General features: G+C 30.4%; 1 protein-coding gene across 1 annotated transcript in view; it reads right to left on the bottom strand.

The window, feature by feature from the left end:
- Nucleotides 1-7,522: 7,522 nt before the first annotated feature.
- The window catches only part of NDFIP2 (Nedd4 family interacting protein 2), a 98,437-nt gene continuing 85,638 nt past the window's right edge, over nt 7,523-20,321 (bottom strand). Inside the window, exons 6-9 of the mRNA XM_031958546.1 lie at nt 16,218-16,342; nt 13,218-13,284; nt 10,350-10,455; nt 7,523-9,055 (exon numbers count right to left, since the gene is read on the bottom strand). Coding sequence (XP_031814406.1) covers nt 10,352-10,455; nt 13,218-13,284; nt 16,218-16,342 — 296 coding nt within the window. The 3' untranslated portion in view covers nt 7,523-9,055; nt 10,350-10,351. The remainder of the gene's footprint in view (nt 9,056-10,349; nt 10,456-13,217; nt 13,285-16,217; nt 16,343-20,321) is intronic.

Raw genomic sequence — 20,321 nt, 5'->3', positions numbered from 1 at the left:
TAATTATTACTTAAATCACAGGCTACAGAATCATAAATAGAGAATGGGTAATGTTTAAAATGAAAACTAATTGTTGGTTATTGGGTTTGGGTTTTTTTTTTGTTTCTTTGTTTGTTTTTAAATATAGAAAAGCAGGTAAAGGTTCAGAATCTCTGGATGGGGATAGGATGGGAATATGTTAAAAATTTCTTTTTTAAAATTGTGAGCCAAAATCTGTGTCCTTCTTTTCTCCAATCCTCCCCAATCACCCCAAATCCTTCTCGTTAGTGATCTTTACTTATATCATAATTGATACAAAGCAGAAGACACTTTAGTGCTTGCCTGGTCTAAGCCATGTTATACACGAAAACCCTGCTGCATAGAGAGATGAAGTGTTTGCTAAAGGTTTGACAACAGGTTATTTGACCCTAAATCAAGTGATCTTTCCACTATAAGATCCTTCCCCGGTTCTACAGATTAAGTCAAGAACTTTACAATTTCACTAGTAGTTGTTTTCTCTAAATAGACTTTTTATATTCTGAGCACTGGTCTGAGTAAATTAAGGGTAAACTATCATGGTTTTCACTAGTATGGGTTCATTAAAGTAAAAAAATTAATTATAATCTGTCATTTTATGTGAGTTTTCATGAGCAAAATTAAGACACTTTCTTCACCTAATTAAATAAACCTAGATATTTGTAATATAAGTAAGTATATTATAAGTAATAAGTAAACCAAGATAAATTTCTAACAAGCCTAAATGCATCAGTACATTCACAAAATTTCCATAAAGCAAGGGAACTATTTAGGTGTGGAAAAATTATGAAATAGGTATAAGTAAATTTTAAATTTACCTTTAGAAGAATGTATTACATCCACAGCTTTGATGCATTTATAACTTTATTGATAATGAAAATACATGTTATGCTTACAGGCAGCATGACATTTCTATATGATATGATACAGTTGTATATTTTACAATTTGAGTTATATTTAAAATATTATTTCATTCTACAATTGACATATTTGACATGCTTTCTGAACAATGAAATGATGGTTCAAACTGTTAATTATGTTTAATATAGTTTAAAACAAAAGATTCAGTAATTGTTAACTAATCAAAACAAATCCACAATCATTCACAGATATGCTTTCCATAAAAATAATTTTTAAAAATATCTACCATATATTGTACATATTCTGCATGCCAACAAAGCAGGTAGCTAAGAAAGCCTTTATGCAACACTGGAAATAACTTTCTTGCATTGGAAATGAGAAAAATATACTTTTCTAAATATTTAATACCAGAAATGTGTTATAAATAACACTTCTCAAAAAGTACCTGATATCCCTTATAGTCTACTTGGGAAATAGAGCATAAAAAAAAAGTATACTGTAAAAGGCTTAACAGGCTTAATGTATAAAAAAAGCTATATAAGACAAATGATGAATTAGGCACATCAATAAAATGAGTAAAATGTTCATGGAATATTTAAAATTAACTCATTTTCCATAATTATGCTTTATGTCTATATACTAAACACCTATTTGGGCATCAGAAAAAAAATTAAGTGACATGTAAATCATACATAAAAATAACATGAAAAAAACATGCTGTAAATGTACAATATCTGCATATGTGTTGCTTTATTTAATTCCATTTGTACAGAAGGCAAAAGTTCATATTCATACCATTAGCTGAAATTTATATAGGAAGACACCCAAGATGACACTTTAGTGAATAAAATCTGATTTAGTTAGTCTAATAATATTTTCAATAGTCCTTCTAACACATAATATTCATTGGCTCCAAAGAGCATCAATAGTCATAAAATATGGTAACAATATATAGGTCAAATTTCCTTTTTTTATTACAATTCTTATTTATTAAATAATTTCTATTAGACACCTAGATCACATACTAGGCTAATTTATATGCCTAATAGATATTGACATATACTGCATTTTTTTCCCACAATTTTATTCAATAACTAAAGGCAGATATTTTCTCTATGCACCAGTATTTTTGTTTGGGGTTATTTTTTAAATAATTATTGCTTAAATCACAGGATACAGAATCATAAATAAAATCAGTTTTAATAGGTCACTTTCATGAAGAAGGAAAAAGTTTTGAATACATCAGTATGCATGAGTGCTCAGTGTTTTGAGAATTTTTTAAAAATGCACTTCAGAATTTTCATGGAGGCTTTGCCATTTAGTTTTTAAGAAAGGTATCAACTTTTAAGTAAATCTGGTCTAAAGAAGTAATTTATGCCCTAAAATGACACATTCTAAAACACTTCACTGTTGATTATTCACCAACAATATAGTCTCATTCTTTCTGAAAAGAAATTTCACTTGAAAATTTATAATTCCTCTTTTGGGCCACCAAAAAAAATATATCAGCATACACAGAGTCCAAGGAAGGAAACTGTGGAAGATCACTGTGCTGAATTTAATTTAAGCAAACATACAAAAAAATATATTAAAAAGAAGCAAATGGAATCTAGAGAAAATACATCCAGTAGTCTAGTATTAGTAATCTGTCATCCACTAAACAAGAATAAGATTAACAAATAAAATAAAAAGCAAAATATCTATACATTTGAAATAATTTAATTAAGATCACTGCTTTACAGCTTTTTCTATAGTTGAGGGGTAGGCAGTGAAGTAGCATGCTTTGAAGAACAGACATCAAATCATGTAAGTTCAGGAGGGGGCACATTTAGGGCCTTTTGCATTCTCCAGTTAAGTTATGTCTGGAAAATATAGCAACTCAAGTTCAGGGAATCCTTAACAAAGCATAGAGCAACAGACAGAAGTGCTAAGAAGATACTACAACAGAATATATACATATATACCAATGTGCATCAGAATATCAGGTTTGTCCATCAAATTTTGCTTTTTCAATCAATATATCAAAATGTTAAGGAGCTTGCAGAGCTTAGAATTTGTAATTTAATTTGGAAAGAAACATTTGGAGCTTATAAAAGGTCCATAACAATTATACATACACTTCATTTAAATTACTATTAGTCTTTAATAGTATATTTGCATAGTTGCTTCACAATAGCCATTAGTATTTTAACTCATTTTTTTTCCCATTTGCTTGAAGAGTCTTATATTTAAACAAATAATTACAACCAAAAATATACAGAACTCTTTCCAAAGCAAAAATTCAATCACTGTTGCATGGACATTGAAATACTACATAAGTATTTTTAATTTTAACACAACATATGATAAAAATTATGAAATAATTTTATATATATATGAAGAGAACAGGATGGTGATACTGTTTTAGGCAAGATTTTTAAAAGGCCAAAATTAATGCAAACATATGGAAAATGGAGAAATAGGTTTGAAACAAGTTTCAATCAAGTTGAGGTTGTCCTGTATAACAAATGAAAGATCATAAAATCATTCACTGATATACTACAGCACTGATAGATTTACTGATCTAGGAAGATCTGACTTTTAAAAATCATAAAAAGGAAAAATGCTATCATATTAGAGTCTTCATTGGAAGAGAAGGAAAAAACTGGACAAATTTTTACATAAGATTCCAAGCTCCCTCTCCTCAACACCCCTCCCCCAAGAAAAACTGAGATATTAATGACAATGTCTTGTCCTCTTTAATAAAATGGGATTTTTCTTAATTTAACTCTAAATGTATAGGGTTTTTGTTTTGTTTTGTCCCTTTTTTCATTAATCATTCTTATTTTCTCATTTTCCTCTTAAATCTCTAAATGGATTTTCAAAATCCAAAGAATTTCTTTTAACCACAACAAAATTCTCTCCATATACATTTTTACATATATATATAATCAATACATATAAACCTATTTCTAGAAATTGATGTCAGTCTTGCCTATGAGTTTAGTAATCATGGAAGAACCAAAATATATCTTGAATATCTTTTCCCATCCCCCAACTTTCATTTTTCTAACACACAACAGCCCAAAGAAACAAAGTACAAACATAACAAAACAATATTAATACTGAATTATTCCTTTACAAATAATACATATTCATTAGTAAAAGATAATATCTATCCATTGTCTCTATGATAATGACAACTTTGTATCTAGAATACCATTGCTAAATAGGCACACTCACATTCACAGTCAGTTATCCCTCTGCTTGCACATATCAGAATAAATGTCAAATACTCATTTTATAAATCTAAATGGAAGCTTAAGAATTATGGCAGGGGCAGCTAGATGGCACAGTGGGTAGAACACCAGCCCTGAAGTCAAGAGAACCTCAGTTCAAATCTGGCCTCAGACATGTAATACTTCCTACCTGTGTGACTCTGGGCAAGTCATTTAACCCCAATTGCCTCAACAACAACAACAAAAAATAATTATGCTAAATGCTTTTTAGCTTAATTATTCCTTTAGAGTTACTGTTCCAATTTTTATTGAGCTTCAGTGATTTCTATAGGTATATATATAGATGGTTTCCTAAACAAAGAAAAGTTTCATTCATTATACATAGTACAATAACCATTAACTTCAAGGTTTGAAATGTACTTAGTATTGAGAGCCTCATAAAAATATAGGTTTCTTTCCCCATAACATCATTCTCAAGAATGTTAAGTATAGTGAAACACAGAACTTGAGAATCAGAAAACCTGGGTTTCAGGTACCTTCAATACTTATTAGTTAAGTGTACTTCAATGGGTTATTAACATCAATAATTCTCAGTTTATCAGTGTGTAAAATGGGCATGGCATCTGTACTTGTTGGGATTGTCAGAATCAAAAAATACTTGTGAAAACACATTGCAACTGTAAAGCATTGAAATAAAGTTATCATTAATATATTTTTGAATTATTCTCCCTAATCTAAATCTTTCTACAGAAAGTCCTCTTTTCCAGCTCTGAATTTTTCTATATATGGAATATCCCCTTCCCCCCCCCCAAGATATGTTGCCTGTATTTATCTAAAGGGAAGGATGCAGAGCAAAATAAATAGAATCATTTTTAGAATAACCATAATGTAAAAGTACACAACACTGAAAGAATTCAAAACTCCATAGTGACCAAACATGAAATTCTAAGAGAAAGATGGTAAAACATGCTTTCCAGAGCTCAGCAGAGAGATGGTGGACTAGCAATATGGAATGAAGTATACACACTTAGCCACAGAAAAAGTGTTTTGTTCCACTTAGCTATACTTACTTTTATAAAGAAAGAGGAAGTAGGATGAAATAATGGCCTTTTTTTAAAAAGTCATCAAGAAAAACATTTTTAAAAAGTAATGGAAATTTTAAAAAATGAAAATAAAAGGTCTTTCATATACCCAACAAGTATACAATGAAATGATTCCTATTTTATACATTTTTTCACTACAGTTCTAAATTAGCCTAATATACAATTAGCTTCTCCACAGTTCTCAAAGACATGTGACCCATAATGTAACTACTAAATAAAGTCCACATTAAATTTCAATCATTTTATACTGCAAAAAGAATCATATACTACAAAAAGAAAAACTTTTAAACAAATTTTAAGAGTTATGAAATTATATTCTTCCTCAATTCCCCCTGTCCACTCAATGTAGTCAAGTGGTTCCCAAATACCTTTAGGATCAAATAGGACTTCTTTTGTTTGGCATCTAAGAATCTTCATAACTTGGCTTATTCCTAGCTTTCTATGCTTTGTTCCCTCTCCACACATGCTATGATTAGGATTCCAGCCTAATTACTGTTTCTTGTAACCATTATCCATCTATGCCTTTAAATTGTCTTTCAAGTTTTAACTCAAATGCAATCATCTGCAAGAAGCCTTTTCATTTCCCCAGTCACTTGAGTCTTCCTCTCTAAGAATTTATTGTTTCTGTTCTATATCCACATTTTTATAAGTACCAATTTATGTACATGTTGTCTCTTCCATTAGTCTGTAAACTCTCCTTGAGAGCTTTACGTGATTTTACCTATCTTTGTATCCACAGTGCTTAGCGATATGCCTAGAACATAGAAGTACTTAATAAATTTTTATTCATAAAGTATGCTAAATACTATAATAGAAAATAAATTTTAATCATAACTTTCATTGAGTTAATTGTGGAACAGTATCAACAGACAAAAAGGATGGGTGGAGGGAACAATCATAGATTTGCAAATAGAAGGGACCTCAAAAGATTACTTCATTCAGTATTCTCATTTTACAGGTGAAGAAATTTTAACCAATGAAGTAAGGGATTTGATCAAAGTAATATAGCTAGTAAGGTGGCAGAACCAAGGCTAGCATCCAGGCCCTGTGACTCTAGACCCAGTACTCATTGCATTACAATGTCTTTTTTTAAAAAGAACATCAGTTTGGGGGATGATCAAATATAATAAACCTCAAAAGAATGTTCAATATATTTTTAAATTACTGAAAGTTCATTATATTGAATATTGCTTACCATAAAAATTGGAGGAGTAGTTATTTTTTTAAAATACTTTGAAGATGCAAGCATTCATAGTGATGGAATTTGTCCTAAATCAATTTCAAGCACTTAAAGTCTTGAGTTCCAAAAAGAAAGCAGATGAGACTATCTATTATTTTAGAGAAAATAATTCAGAACGAAAAGTTTCAGAGAGGTCCAATCCCCTTATTTTATAAATGAGGAAACTGAAGCCCAGAGGGACTTGTCCAAGGTCACACAGGACAAGGTAGTTGGATTCTTCTAATTCTACAAACAGCACTTTCACTGCACTATGCTATTTTTAATGAGACAGACAGTAAATAGCTCAAGCATAGTGCATAAGACATACTTCAAAATACTGTCATGTGTAGAAATATGTTCTATTCCAAAACAATTAAAAAAAAGTTTTAAGGAAATTTTAACAAAATTCCCAAGTGTTATCTGCATTCACTCAAAATAATTTCACCTAATTTTATTCAAAGACTATATGGGTTTTAGTTCCCAAACTTTAAGGCAGAAGGCATAGCTAGTCAGGTGTCCCTAAAACACATAGCAGCTGCTCTTCTCCCCAAACTCACAGGAAATAACTAGGGAAGAATGCAGCATTTGATACATCTGGAAGAAATTGCTATAACTTTGAAAATTATTTGAGAATTCTCTTGTTCCTGATGATGAGATTTCAGGCTACCACAATACTGTACCAACTAAAGAAGCTTACATAATATATAAACTTTAACCTCATACAAACTTAATAACTGCAGAGTTAAACAAAGAGGTAACATTTGATTTGTGGCATAAAATATCATATCATTAGAAAATTAAGGAAAAATTGAATTGAAAGACAATTGTTTTGATAAAATTGCTGTCTTCCAGCTCAGTTTGCTAATCAATTAAACAATGAATGATCTTAACTACACTTTTACAAAAATTTTTATGACAAGCTAAGGAACCAAATCTTCAGAAAAGAAATTCTGAATATTAAAAGAAATAGGAGCAGAACAGATAAACCATTAGTTGTTTTAACATAATTAAATTTACATTTTAGGTGCCAAATTTTCTATTTAATTTGCCAAAGATTTTAGGAATGCATTCAGAAACAAAAGAAGATAGCAAGCCAAAAACAGGAGTCTCAATTAGCAAAACAAAACTACACATTTTTATTTGCCATTCATAAAGACAATGGGGGAAAATGAATATAGATGAAATTCAGAAGATCCTAGACACATTTACTTGTATTTAATAAAATAGACAGCATCTGTCTTTCTGAAGTTTTATTCACTTTTAGTAGGCTTCAGAATATAATAAATCAAATGATCAATATTTACCATTTTTAAATCCCATAGAGATATAAAGTTAATTTTGAGGATTTGACACAGATATCACCATTTTCAACATTTAAAAAGTAAAAGTATAACTTAAAAATAAAAACTGAGAAATGTTTTTGAAAGGTGAAAAATACATTAACTTATGACTGCAACCTGGATTCCAGTTGTTGATAATGGCTGAGAAGGTGTATTTTAAAAATATGGCACAAAGTCCATTGGTAATTCTCATAAGTTTTATATGTCCAGATGCAAGAGATGATTTTCTCAAAACTTAACATCATTACTATAGAGCAAGAAGTTATTTATAGTGCAGGCTTTTTTTTGTTAGTGGAGCTTAAATAAACACCTAAAGAAAAAAGTCTATTACTTGCTAAAAAGACATCTACATCTATCAACACAGCTCTTTTTTTAAAGGTTACCTCAAAATGAGATTGATATAATTCAAAAATAATTTTCAAACCATTAATTTAATAAATAGATGTGATGTCAATATTCAAAACAAACTGTTGTTCAAATAATATGGATCACACTACACACCAAGTTCCTCCCTTAGTTATTATCATTGAAACTCAAAAGAAAATTTGTTCAGTCATTTGGTACACTTACCTCCTCTAAAATTTTGTTCCAAAACAATCTATGTCATCAACACTCATATCTATAGGTATGTCAACAGACTGACATATATTTATATTTATTAAATGTAAATCATTTAAAAATGAATAAGAAAAGATTTAGATACAATCCATAAGAAATAAATCTGAAAAGAACTTAATGCATGGTTATTTACAAAGGCAAAGAGTTTTGGTGGAAGTTTGGTCAAAACTTGACAACTCCTTATTAGTCAGCAGCGCAAATTCTGGCAAACTTTATCCAAAGGATATTTTATATGTATAATCACTAGATGAATCTAATGTCCATGAAACTAATTAAGAGTCTGACCTGCCTAAACTAAACTGTTTAGTAAATTTAACTTTTTTATGCAACTAAACTTCAGATCAACATATCAGTGGTACATACATACTATAAGAGAGTTTATCACTCAAGTCTTTCAGGTACTTGAACACTGATTAACCAAATCTAACTGCACCTTATCTCTATTCAATTATATGAATTGTTTTATCATTTAAATTCTTTCCTTTTAAATGAAACATATGCATATGTGCAAAAAACAAAGATAACAAATATTTAACAGAATGAACAAAAATGGGATTTAAACATAAACCACCCTGTTATTCAATTTTTTCTTTACTAATTGGTCTTCTGTTAGGTTGCAGGCTTACAGATCATCTGGAAATTTCACATTAGTATAGGAAAGGAATGTCTGGTCGATGAAGTCTAGGGATAAAAAGAAGATTATTCTTTATTAACTTGCATTAATGAGCTAATTTAAAATACTATCACTTTTTTAAAAAGTTATTCACACTAAAGACTATAAAAGATATAAAAGAATATCAGAATTGGGGAGTTTTAATCATAAAAATGAAATGAAATATTTTTAATAGCCAAAAATTTAATAGCCAAAAATAGCCAAAATCTCTTGAATATCACATTAAATGTTGCCATCTTCTTTGCCAATTATTTTTAATGCTTAACATTACTGAATTAAATGATGATGCCAATCCTTGAAAAAAAATTTTTTTCAAGTTTTTACTAAGCCTACATTCCCTCTTCTTAACCACCACATTGTGAAATGGTTTAGGGGAAAATTAACAGCTAAAACTCATTGCAGCTTTTTATCTAAAAATATTGATTGTCGAGGCAGCTTGTTGGTGCAGTGGATAGAGCACCAGTCCTGAAGTCAGGAGGACCTAAGTTCAAATCCGGCCTCAGTCTCTTGATACTTCCTGGCTGTGTGACCCAGGGGAAGTCACTTAAGCCCAACTGACTCAGCAAAAAATAGATAGATAGATAGATAGATAGATAGTCTATTTTTCTCTGCAGGAGAAAAAATATATAAAATGTAATGTATTAAAGACAAATAATATGTTCTTAAAGACAAACAGGTAACATCAAGAAGCTCATGGAACTATTACAAACCATACATCAAGGTAATTTACAATAGAATGAATGATTATAGTAATTCTCTTATTTCCAGTTACCTTGAACTTTGATGTAAATTGACAGTTTGCTTTTTGGAAGCAACAGAATTTCTATTTTGTTCATTTAACTTTTCTTTTATGATCAAGATCATGTAAGAACAGTACTTGACAATTTTATTTTCCAATCACAAGATGTTTTTACAGAGAATATTTATATAAATTTGACAGTTTTATGTAAGATATGCATTCCTTCTGTAGAAAGTATTTTGTCATAGCTTTTCAGACTTCAAAACTGTGATTCTGATTATGTCACATTCCTTCAATGGCCAAGTTTTAAAGAGTAAATGAGAAAGTATGATTATGATAAATAAGTATCTATAGAATCTATAAATTTTTTAAGCAAATATGAAATCTTCTTAAAAGTTAAAAAATAAAAAATGAAAGATTATTTAGAGAGTAAAAGTTCAAAAATTACCTAATATATAAAGGACCATTCCTCCATTTAACTTAAGTATTAAATTCTAGTAAGCATACTATTGAGTTCAATAGAAATAAATTAAATAAATATGCTCATTAATAACTTTTCTTACCATTAATACAAGAAGAAAAATCTTGTTCTATGAGCAGCTGCCATACTTTCAGACATATTTCTGACTTTAAGATAATTGACAAATCCTCTGAAGAAAAGGAGGAGACCTGCAAATTAAAATAATATCATTTACATGTAAGAAATAGCACATATTTCAGAGACAGAAAAAAAAATATGTTAAATATAAAGTACATCTTGAAACCTCTTATCTAAGAGTTAACCTTAAGAAATTTTTGAATTTTTCATTTACAAAAGTTCATCCATTCAAAATTAAATTTTACTACAATGTTCATTTCATCATGAAGAAATGCATGAGCTTTATTCTCATTCTAAAATCATACATAAAACAAAATGGTTTTGTATTTAAGTTATACAGTAATGACAATTTTCCATATCATTCTAATTACCTCATTGATTAAGAATCACCAAGTTAATTTTTAAAAAATATATCAATATTTTGTACTGTATTTTATCAGAATAAGTATGTACTGATTAAATACATGTTTATGAAAGGAAAAAATCCAGACTTGCATAAATGACAAATTTAAGATTATGTTTTTAAAAGGGGTTTGCCACAAAATTCCTTCTATAGCTAAATTTCCCAATGTACTTTAAATCATTCAATTAAGATTCCAATGGAATATAAGGAAGCACACTTGGTTCATTATATTCAGGATACAGACACATTTAAAGTATGTTGCTGCTAAACAATGCAATTTGAGGAAGATTCAGAAGGTTGTCTAATAACATATACTACTCTTTTCTTACAATATACATATATGCATGCATAATTGTACATTTAAATTACCATTTAGTCACTAGTATTTAGAAAGATAATAATTAGAAACAATACACAGAAGACTCATTTGTGAATAGCTAAAAAGGAAATACATATAAAAACTATATAAGATACTTATGAAACTTAAATCTGAATTGTTAAAATTTAAATAAACCTCATCTATAAGTTTTTCTCTTTATCAAATTCTCTCTCCCAATACATAATATGTACTCTGAAGATTTATAAAATGATGCTGGCAAAGTACTTGAAGCTCAAAGGTTCAGGGGAAAGATGCTAGGTGAGTATAAAACATTACCATTATTAGCAGAATTAAGTCTTTCAAATTTTTGAATTTTTTAATAACGTAACAGTAAATATTTACAGCAGGTACATTTTTAACCACAGAAAAGTGAAGGGGGTGTGTGTAAAGAAGAGGTATATATGGCAGTAGGATAAAAATTCAAGATTCATAAGTAGTGAGTCAAAAACCCGAAGGGATGCCTCAAAATCCAATTGTTTTAATAATTCACTTAAGGTAAAAACAAAGATGTAGATGAAAAAAAAGATGACAAAGGAAGTTGGGCCAATTTAGGGATAAAATAAATGCATCCCATCTACTTCCTATATTTTGTCCTGGTCCCAACACTAAAATTCTATTCCAGACATTACTCAGTTTATTCTCTCCTTAAGACTAACCAAAGTCTTTGTTCTAACAACTCACTCCTTTGATGATCATTGTTCAGCAATGACTAGCTGCTACTTTTCCCCTTAAATTCCAAAACTTAGGTTATATCCTTGAAAGATAATTCCATCATGGGTGAAAAAAAAAATCACAAAAAATTTTAAGATCTAAATTTACACAAGAAATTACAAATCTGATTTGAAACTTAGGCTATTCTCTTTACCCTACTATATTCTCCATTCTATGCTATCAATGTTCCTCTGAAGCTTTTCTAACCCCCACAGTGTCCAAATACAAGCAATTGCTGTAATTTACTAGGTTCAAATACTTAGCAGAATTCCCATATTTCCTTTTCAAGTGCATGAAAATTTTAGTTAGAGAAAAATCTATTAATGCAAAATTAGCATGACAACACTATACTGATGTCCCTGTTACAACTGTTAAAAAAAATAAATTAAACACAATCTTTACTAAACATAACTGACTACCAAGAACTTGTGTTTCATCTGATCCTAAAGATCTATCACCAGTGATTAAATAAGAATACAAAGAGAAGAGTGCCACCTATTGAATTGCCAACACCATTTTCTGTTATAATTCTAGAGATGTTAATTACTAGGAGTTAAAGTGATATAAAGGAAAAAAAAGTTTATTTTCTTCTTAACATTGTGTACTATAACTATAGAAGTAAAAATATATCCCCTCAAAGAGCCTGATTTTAATGTCCTTCTCCTTTAACTCATATGGAACGAAGGAAAAAACTGAAAATCCATAAAGCTCCTTAGCATGAATGAAAAGACAGACTTTTTAAGAAGACAACTGAACGGAAACACTGTGATCAGCAGCCATGAAGCCTTTCCCTATGCCTGACTGAGTAATGATTAATGCAGTATGCATTTCAAAGGCAAAAAGGGACGTTTCCATAATTCAAAAACAAGAGGACAGATATAACATTCAAAATTAGTCATACCTCCCCACCCCTAACTTCCTCTAAGAGCTTTAAAGACTACTTTTATATAAGACAAGAGTGTTAAAGTTTAGCACCCTTGGGGGATTAAATTTATAGTAAAATTTCTAATAAGTTATATGGTACCAAATTATCATTCAATCTTTTGCTGTTTCCATAAATTATATAGCTTCCTGACTTAACCCAGGGAAATTAATATTATACTACTGTAATGATTTGTGGATGTAAGAAGACTTAAGAATTGTTATAAACCAATGTAGTGGTGATAAAGATAATGGGAAGAAAATATAAAATCATTTTGATTAGTGTTACATATATGTGTGTGTATGTATATATACGTGTGTGTGTAATATTAATGCAATATTTTAATGAGTTAACACATGCTTAGAAAAATACAGAATCATACTGGAATATCATTAAAATAACTTAAGAATAAACTTACCAAGGACAAGAAATATCCACCAAAGCCAGTATTGTCCATTGACGTATCCAGTAAAAAAATCAGAAAACTATAAAGAGAACATGAATAGAATTAAGTCATATTTGAATAACAAAATGAGACAGCCCCAAAGAGGAAAACATTGTGAAGAAAGCTTTTCTACCCACCCAAGTAATCTTTATTTAATACAGAAAACAAAAAAGAAAAAATAGAGATTGAGGGGGAAAATTATGGATTTCACACACATATACACATGCGAATGTGTATGACACATACATATAAACTATAGGAACTTAAAAATTATTTTTTATTCAATGGAAGGCTAATTTTTAGCATTTTAGAAAATAAAACCAATTTAGACATGTTTATAAGAGAATAAGAAAATGCAATATCTAAATCAAACATTTTTTCCATTAGGATGTGTCAGTTCACTCAAAGCCACAACTACTATTCCAAACACTACAGCAACCCGCTGCTTTAGATATTAACACCAAAAGCCACATTAGTTTAATCTTATCAGATGGGGATGTTCTGGTGACCCCTCAAAAGAAGAGCTTTTGACCTTCTGTACACCCCCTACTGTTAATCGCTGCCAAGAATACTAGTCACATAAAGACCCCCAACTCATTAAAGTCTTTTCATTTTCAAACTAGATGCTCTAGCATTCAGTTCCCAGCAGTGAGCTGAGCACAGCTAAATGAACCTTGAAGTGGCATTTCAACTGTTCCTGTTAGTGACCATGGTAGACAGTTTTATATTCTCTGTGATGTGGGAATATGAACAGGCAGCTGGAGGGCAGAGTGTGATGCTATTGGAGACAGGTATCTTTTCCTTGACCAGACTCCAGAGTACATGCTTCACTGGTTTAAAAAAAAAAAAAAATCTAATCAAATGTCTACAGATGTTATTCTAGATACTTAATTTGTATTACTCTTTCTAATATTTTTAGGCTTTTTGTTAAATAGTTGCTAAAATAAGTTTAGAAGTAGTTATTTAATTACATTTAATGAACTTCTGGTACTGTTGCTTTAAGATGTGATTAATGACAAGCTACTCTAGAAGCATTTTTTATATTCAATATGTTTCCAATGGACTCCAAAACAAATTACATTCAATTAAAAAGTCTTATATTCAGAATAAAAGTAAAGTCTCACTTCAATCTGAAACTAATTAGATCTTGTCTTCAACTTTACAAGCAATTATTTCCAACTGCTTAGTGCTATTTTCATAAAGTATTTAAAATACAATTTTAGAAATACTGAATTTGTTAATGAACTATAAAATATGTCATCATTGGGAAGGAAGACACATTAAAATGCAAACATAATCTGTGATTACACTGTTAGAGATCTCTAAAATATTGAGTTATCCAATTGATAAATAATCCATTTTAGATCCAAGTTTCTAAATTAGTGTTCTAAAGGAAAGCTGATCTTGATCTATATTTCTAAGAAATAACAGTTTTGAAATATGCTGAGAAAAAGTTTTAAGTCCTTTCTGTTCAAAATAAAAGGAAGTATTTTTTAACCATGTTTTTCTTTATAAGTATGATTGTAAATACATATATACTATTTCTTAAAGGAGAGAGATTTTTTTAACAATAACATTTCTCATTCTATGGGTCATTCTATTCGGCCAACTCATAATATCAAACATGTTTTGAAGCTATAGAAAGTTAAAGGAAAAAATACCAAAATAAGAAAAGCATAGCAAATTTAGGTCATTAAATATTATCTAATAAGGGATACCTCAAGAAGAGAGACTAAAAACTGTCAGAATCCACCCCAAAAATGCTGCCCTTTTCTTTATTTTAAGAGAGAAGTACAATATCCTTTTAATTTCAAAAAATGTAGAAAATAGACAACACTATGCAACAACAAAGTTAAAGTGCTGAGTTACATAAGTTAATTAGAGGATAACAGATTTTATTTTAATTTCAATTTCAATTCATCATCTTCAGAACAATCTGTTTCTTATATACGAAACTAAATAGTCATGGTCATTAATACAGCCATGGTTAAGAAAATTTAGACTCCAGAAAAATGTTAACAATGATCACAGAAATTTACTGTTTTTTTAATTTCAATGCTACTAACTAGCATATCATCACTATGAAATTAGGAGGTTTGAACTAGTAATTACTTTGTAGAGCAAAAGTTTTAAATTTTTCTTAATGCCTTTATTGAACCAAAAGATGAAACTTCATTTTTGATTTTTGGTTTAGATAAAAGATGGGAAATAATTTACATAAAATTTTATGAAGTTTATGAAAGCTAAATCTTCTACAAAGCAAAAAAATTTCTATTTTATAAAACTTTCAAAATAGTTTTTTTCTCTATCTTTAAAGCATTTAGTTCAAAGAAAATTTAGATAATAAATCACATTAATATGACTCTTTATAAGTTAACAAAATTATTTTCAACTTAATTATATGAAGAAAAGACTTGTCATTTTTATATATATATATATATATATATATATATATATCCCTTCCTGGTTTACAAAAGCTTTTGCATGCACTCATTCTATCATTTCATTCTCATCATAAATATCCCTAATAAATGACTAATAACAATATCTGATCACCATTTTAGAAATAAGGAAACTAAGGTTCAAAGAGCAATAAGCTTAACTGACATGGTCCAAAGATGAAACAAGACCCAAATCCAGATCTGACTACAAGTCCAGTACTATTTTCACTGCATCAAACTACCTAGAAACAATAACAACAAAAAACCTCAAAAATTAAGAAGGGAGGGAAAAAGTGCAAATTCCTTTAAAAAAAAAATTGAATGAAGTAGTATTTTGTATAAAATAATGGATGATCTTTCTAACTCTAAAATTCCATGTTTTTATTTCACCAAACTATCTTAGTGATCCTATGATAAAAATTAGAAGATCAAAAACAAAGCCAAAACAAGTATTTAATATAGTGATAAAATGACTAAGCACTGAATCATTTCCCTATTTTTACTATAACCTATTTTCCATAAAGAATCTTACCCGAACAATGAGGATCCATTTGATCAATGAAAGGCCAAATCCACAGATGGCGCCATACCTTCCAGCAATGGTATTAGTTATACAGAAGGATAAACAAAATCCAATCCAGTTGAAAATGAATGCCACTATAGAAAAGAGAAATTATCCCTTTTAAGGCAAACCAAATTAACACATTTATCAGGAACACTTAACATTGATGAAATCACCTTAAATTTATTTTCATGAACATTCATGAAAAGAAGTTGTCTATGGTAACCATGTACTCACCCACCAAAAAAAAAAAAAAAATACAGAAAAGAGTTTCCAATTTAGGAATTCATGAAATCACATAAACAGTTCCTATGTAAACACTGCAAATCTTAAATCCATAATTTTACTTTTTAAAAAATTGATAACAGAGAGCAGCTAGATGGTGCAGTATATAGAAAACTGGCCCTGAAGTCAGAAGAACCTGAGTCCTGCCTAAAGCACCTAACATTTAGTAGCTGTGGGACCCTGGGCAAATAACTTAATCTCCATTGCCTTAAAAAAAAAAAAAAAAAAAAGATAATAATATAATTGAAACAGAAAATAAGTGTTGACAAGGTAAGAACATTCCAAATTTACTTTGTTTTATGGATGAAAATCTCTTGTAATTACCACATTAAACATCTACTTATCAATGAACAGAAGAGAAATTCCATAAACCTCCAATAATAGAACATTTAGAAATTCTACTCTTATTGTCAGGGCATGACAGGGAGAGGGAGGAGGGAGGCAATGGGGCCACCTAATCTCTTCATTCAGAAGAGCAATTCTGTAATATTCTTCTCTAAATTATAATGTTGTCTGGGTATAGATTTCTTGGGGGGGAGAGGGGGGCTTCTGGGAACAGCCTTAGTTTCAGTTCAAAGTAATAATCACCTCAAATGCAGCCAGGACTTAAAGTCCAAATACTTTATTGTGTCCTTCAAAGTTTTGAGCTTCAGCCCCTAGCTCTCTCAGCAATGCCTCCAGCCAGCACAAAGTTGGAATATGGAATGAATCTGACTCCACCCCTGAGAGTGGGCTTGTCCTTTTCTGACTTGTAAATCTCCTGGACTCCATCCTGGTTGAAACTCCTAGCTTATATTTGCTCCCTTAAAGTTGTGAATCTTAAAGGTATGAACTCTAATAAGTACTAAGTTCATTAGTGAACTAAAGAACTATTAAGTACCATGCTAAATTAGATAATTATTGTCTCTATTAATTCCAGTGACTTAGCACCTTGTAAGAATTCTAACAAATCTTCAATAAAGTTGACCTAAACTAGATTCTGGTTTGGCTGAAATGTGCTTTGGCTTTAAAGATTTTGTTTCAACCTAAATCCATTTTCTTGGCTTACCTAATGTATGATACAGGTTAATTCTTCAAATTAAAACAGGACAAACTGACATCTTGAGCCAAAATCACACATAAGATAAAATGAACTTTTTGGTACTGAGCACAGCAAGCAGAGGGTCTGAGATGGAGATAACACTAGTGTTTTCCTATATAGTAATGTAATGATTAACATTCATAAGTTAACAAATTGGTATATTGGTATATTTGTCAAAGTTCTTGTTTGATATTTTTGTTTTTTTCCTGAGGCAATGGGGGTTAAGTGACTTGCCCAGGGTTTTGCAGCTAGGAAATATTAAGTGTCTAAGAGCAGATTTGAACTCAGATCCTCCTGACCTCAGGGCTGGTGCTCTATCCACTGTTCCATGTGACTGCTCCCTTGTCAAAGTATTTTCAACAAAGAATAGCTTTGGGGTTCAAAATATACTGCCATGGGACAATCCCAAGATAAAAGAGAGTAAGAAAGTTTAAATATTCAACTAACCAATATACTTGATACACACTTAACTTTACACATTAATATTCCAAAGCTTGTGATTTCAGGTATTCATCTTACTGGAAGAGTCAAATAACATCATTAACTTTAATCTTATTTTTTTCTACAGAACTCCCCCATTGCCATTATGTGGAACTAGCTTGGGAAATGTTGACCTAGTTGGTGAGCTAGTAGAACATATATGTAACCAAATGTTTTCATCTAGTATATGATCATTTTTTTCCCCTCATTCTGTAAAAACCACACAAAATTGTAAGTATTATTACCATCTGGATACTTTAAATAAAAGACAATACTTTATGAATCCAGAAACTGTTTTCCATCAAAATGAGATAAAATCTGTAATCACCAATCAACATATAAAAACACCTTATGGAATAGAATTATAAATAGTTCAATATCTTCCTGATAATCCCAAACACTCTACTTATCAACGTTGACATCAAAATGTTAAATATTCCTTATTTCTTAAATAAGTAAGGATATAGCACTTCTAAAAAACATCAAATTCTATTATAAAGCAAAAATATTCCAAATTATATAGTCCTGGCTAAAAAGCAGTAGGATATCATGTTTAAAGGATATCCCTGAATTCAAGAAGAGCAGGGTTCAAGTTTCATTTTGGACACTTAACTAGATCTGTGACTCTAGATAAGACACTTAACCTTTCAAGGCTCTAGGCAACTCTGTAAAACTATAAGTTGCCAAGAAAATACTGACCTGCATTAGTAAAAGATATTTCTTTACCTAGAGTTCCCTAAATATAACAATAAAATGATAGCTTAAAAAAAACTAATCAGTAAGATAGCCTATACAAAAAATAAGAAATTATTGAATTCAATAACTCCATTCAATAAACCCCCAAACGGAAATTACCTAGGAAACAACTCCCTATTTCACAAAATTTGGAAAACTATTACGTTGTCTAGCAGGAATCAGGTTTAGGTTCTTATCTTCTATTTTCTCCCCCATAACCCAGTGAATTCATGGCCATCAGGAAGAGATAGAGAGAGAGACTAGCAATACTGACTCCTATTGAAAGAAACCATGGACTTCTTTCTCCCTTATGAATTAGATGAAGCAATTGGTGACACAGTGGGCCTGGAGTCAGGAAGATCTGAGTTCAAATCCAGACTTAATCACTTTTAGCTTTGTGATCTGTTTGTCTCAGTTTCTTCAACTATAAAGTTGAAATAAAAGAATCTATTTCCCAGGATTATCATAAGGATTAGAGGAAATAAAACTTGTAAATTACTTAGCATAGGGTCTGACACATGGTAAGTGCTAAAATAATACTGAATTCTTTCCCTTCTTTCAACCTGATTGTTTCACTGTCAAGTTCCTACCAGGCACAAGATACCCACAGCCTATTGTAAACAAGTATGTGAGAAAATTATTCAAATCACTAATAAAAGAAATACAAATCAAAACAAACCTGTTATTTAACTTCACACAACAAAAAGTATCAAAAATGATGAAAAATGGGAATTAACAAGATTGAAGTTGTATAAAGATGGTCAGGCTAATGCACTGCTGATGGAATTATGAAGTAGTCTAATGATCTTCATGAGGTCTCATGAGACTCAAAAATTCCATTGCTAAGCATATAGACAACATATCAAAATTTGTGGGATGCAGCCAAAGAAATAATAAGGGGAAATCTTCTCCTTCTCTCTCTCTCTCTCTCTCTAGAGAGAGAGAGAGAGAAAACAGAGAAAGAAAATTAAAGACCAATTTCTCCAAAGAATATTGATGCAAAAGTTTTAAATAAAACATTAGCAAAGATATTATAGAAAGTCATCTCCAGGATAATACACTATGACCAAGTAGAATTTATACCAAGAATGCAGGGCTGTTTCAGTATCAGGGAAACTATTAGAATGATTGACTATAACAATAACCAAACTGTAGAGGTCTGGAACTCTGGAGAAGTACACTTGAAACAAGGTATTAACTCTCAATGGAATTGATGAGATGATGGTTCACTAGTTCACATATATATACTTAGTACTTAGTATGCTGAAGTAATTGTTCTCTAGTGCATATATTCAGTATGATGTAATGATATAATTGCACTAAGGTATGTAAGGGCTGAGAAGGCCTGGAAATGATTCATTCCATGTTAGACAAGCTTCGTGGTGACTGTCCTGCCTCTCTCATTCCTGCACTAAGACCAAAGGCCCGGGCTGATCCCGAGGTCCTCGGGATCAGCTAGCCCAAACATTACACCAAACTAACAAAAATCATAT

The sequence above is a fragment of the Sarcophilus harrisii genome, chromosome 3 (assembly GCF_902635505.1).
Source record: "Sarcophilus harrisii chromosome 3, mSarHar1.11, whole genome shotgun sequence".
NCBI lineage: Eukaryota > Metazoa > Chordata > Mammalia > Dasyuromorphia > Dasyuridae > Sarcophilus > Sarcophilus harrisii.
Note: the sequence above shows the minus strand (reverse complement) of the source record. Positions and strands in the feature narration are given on the sequence as shown.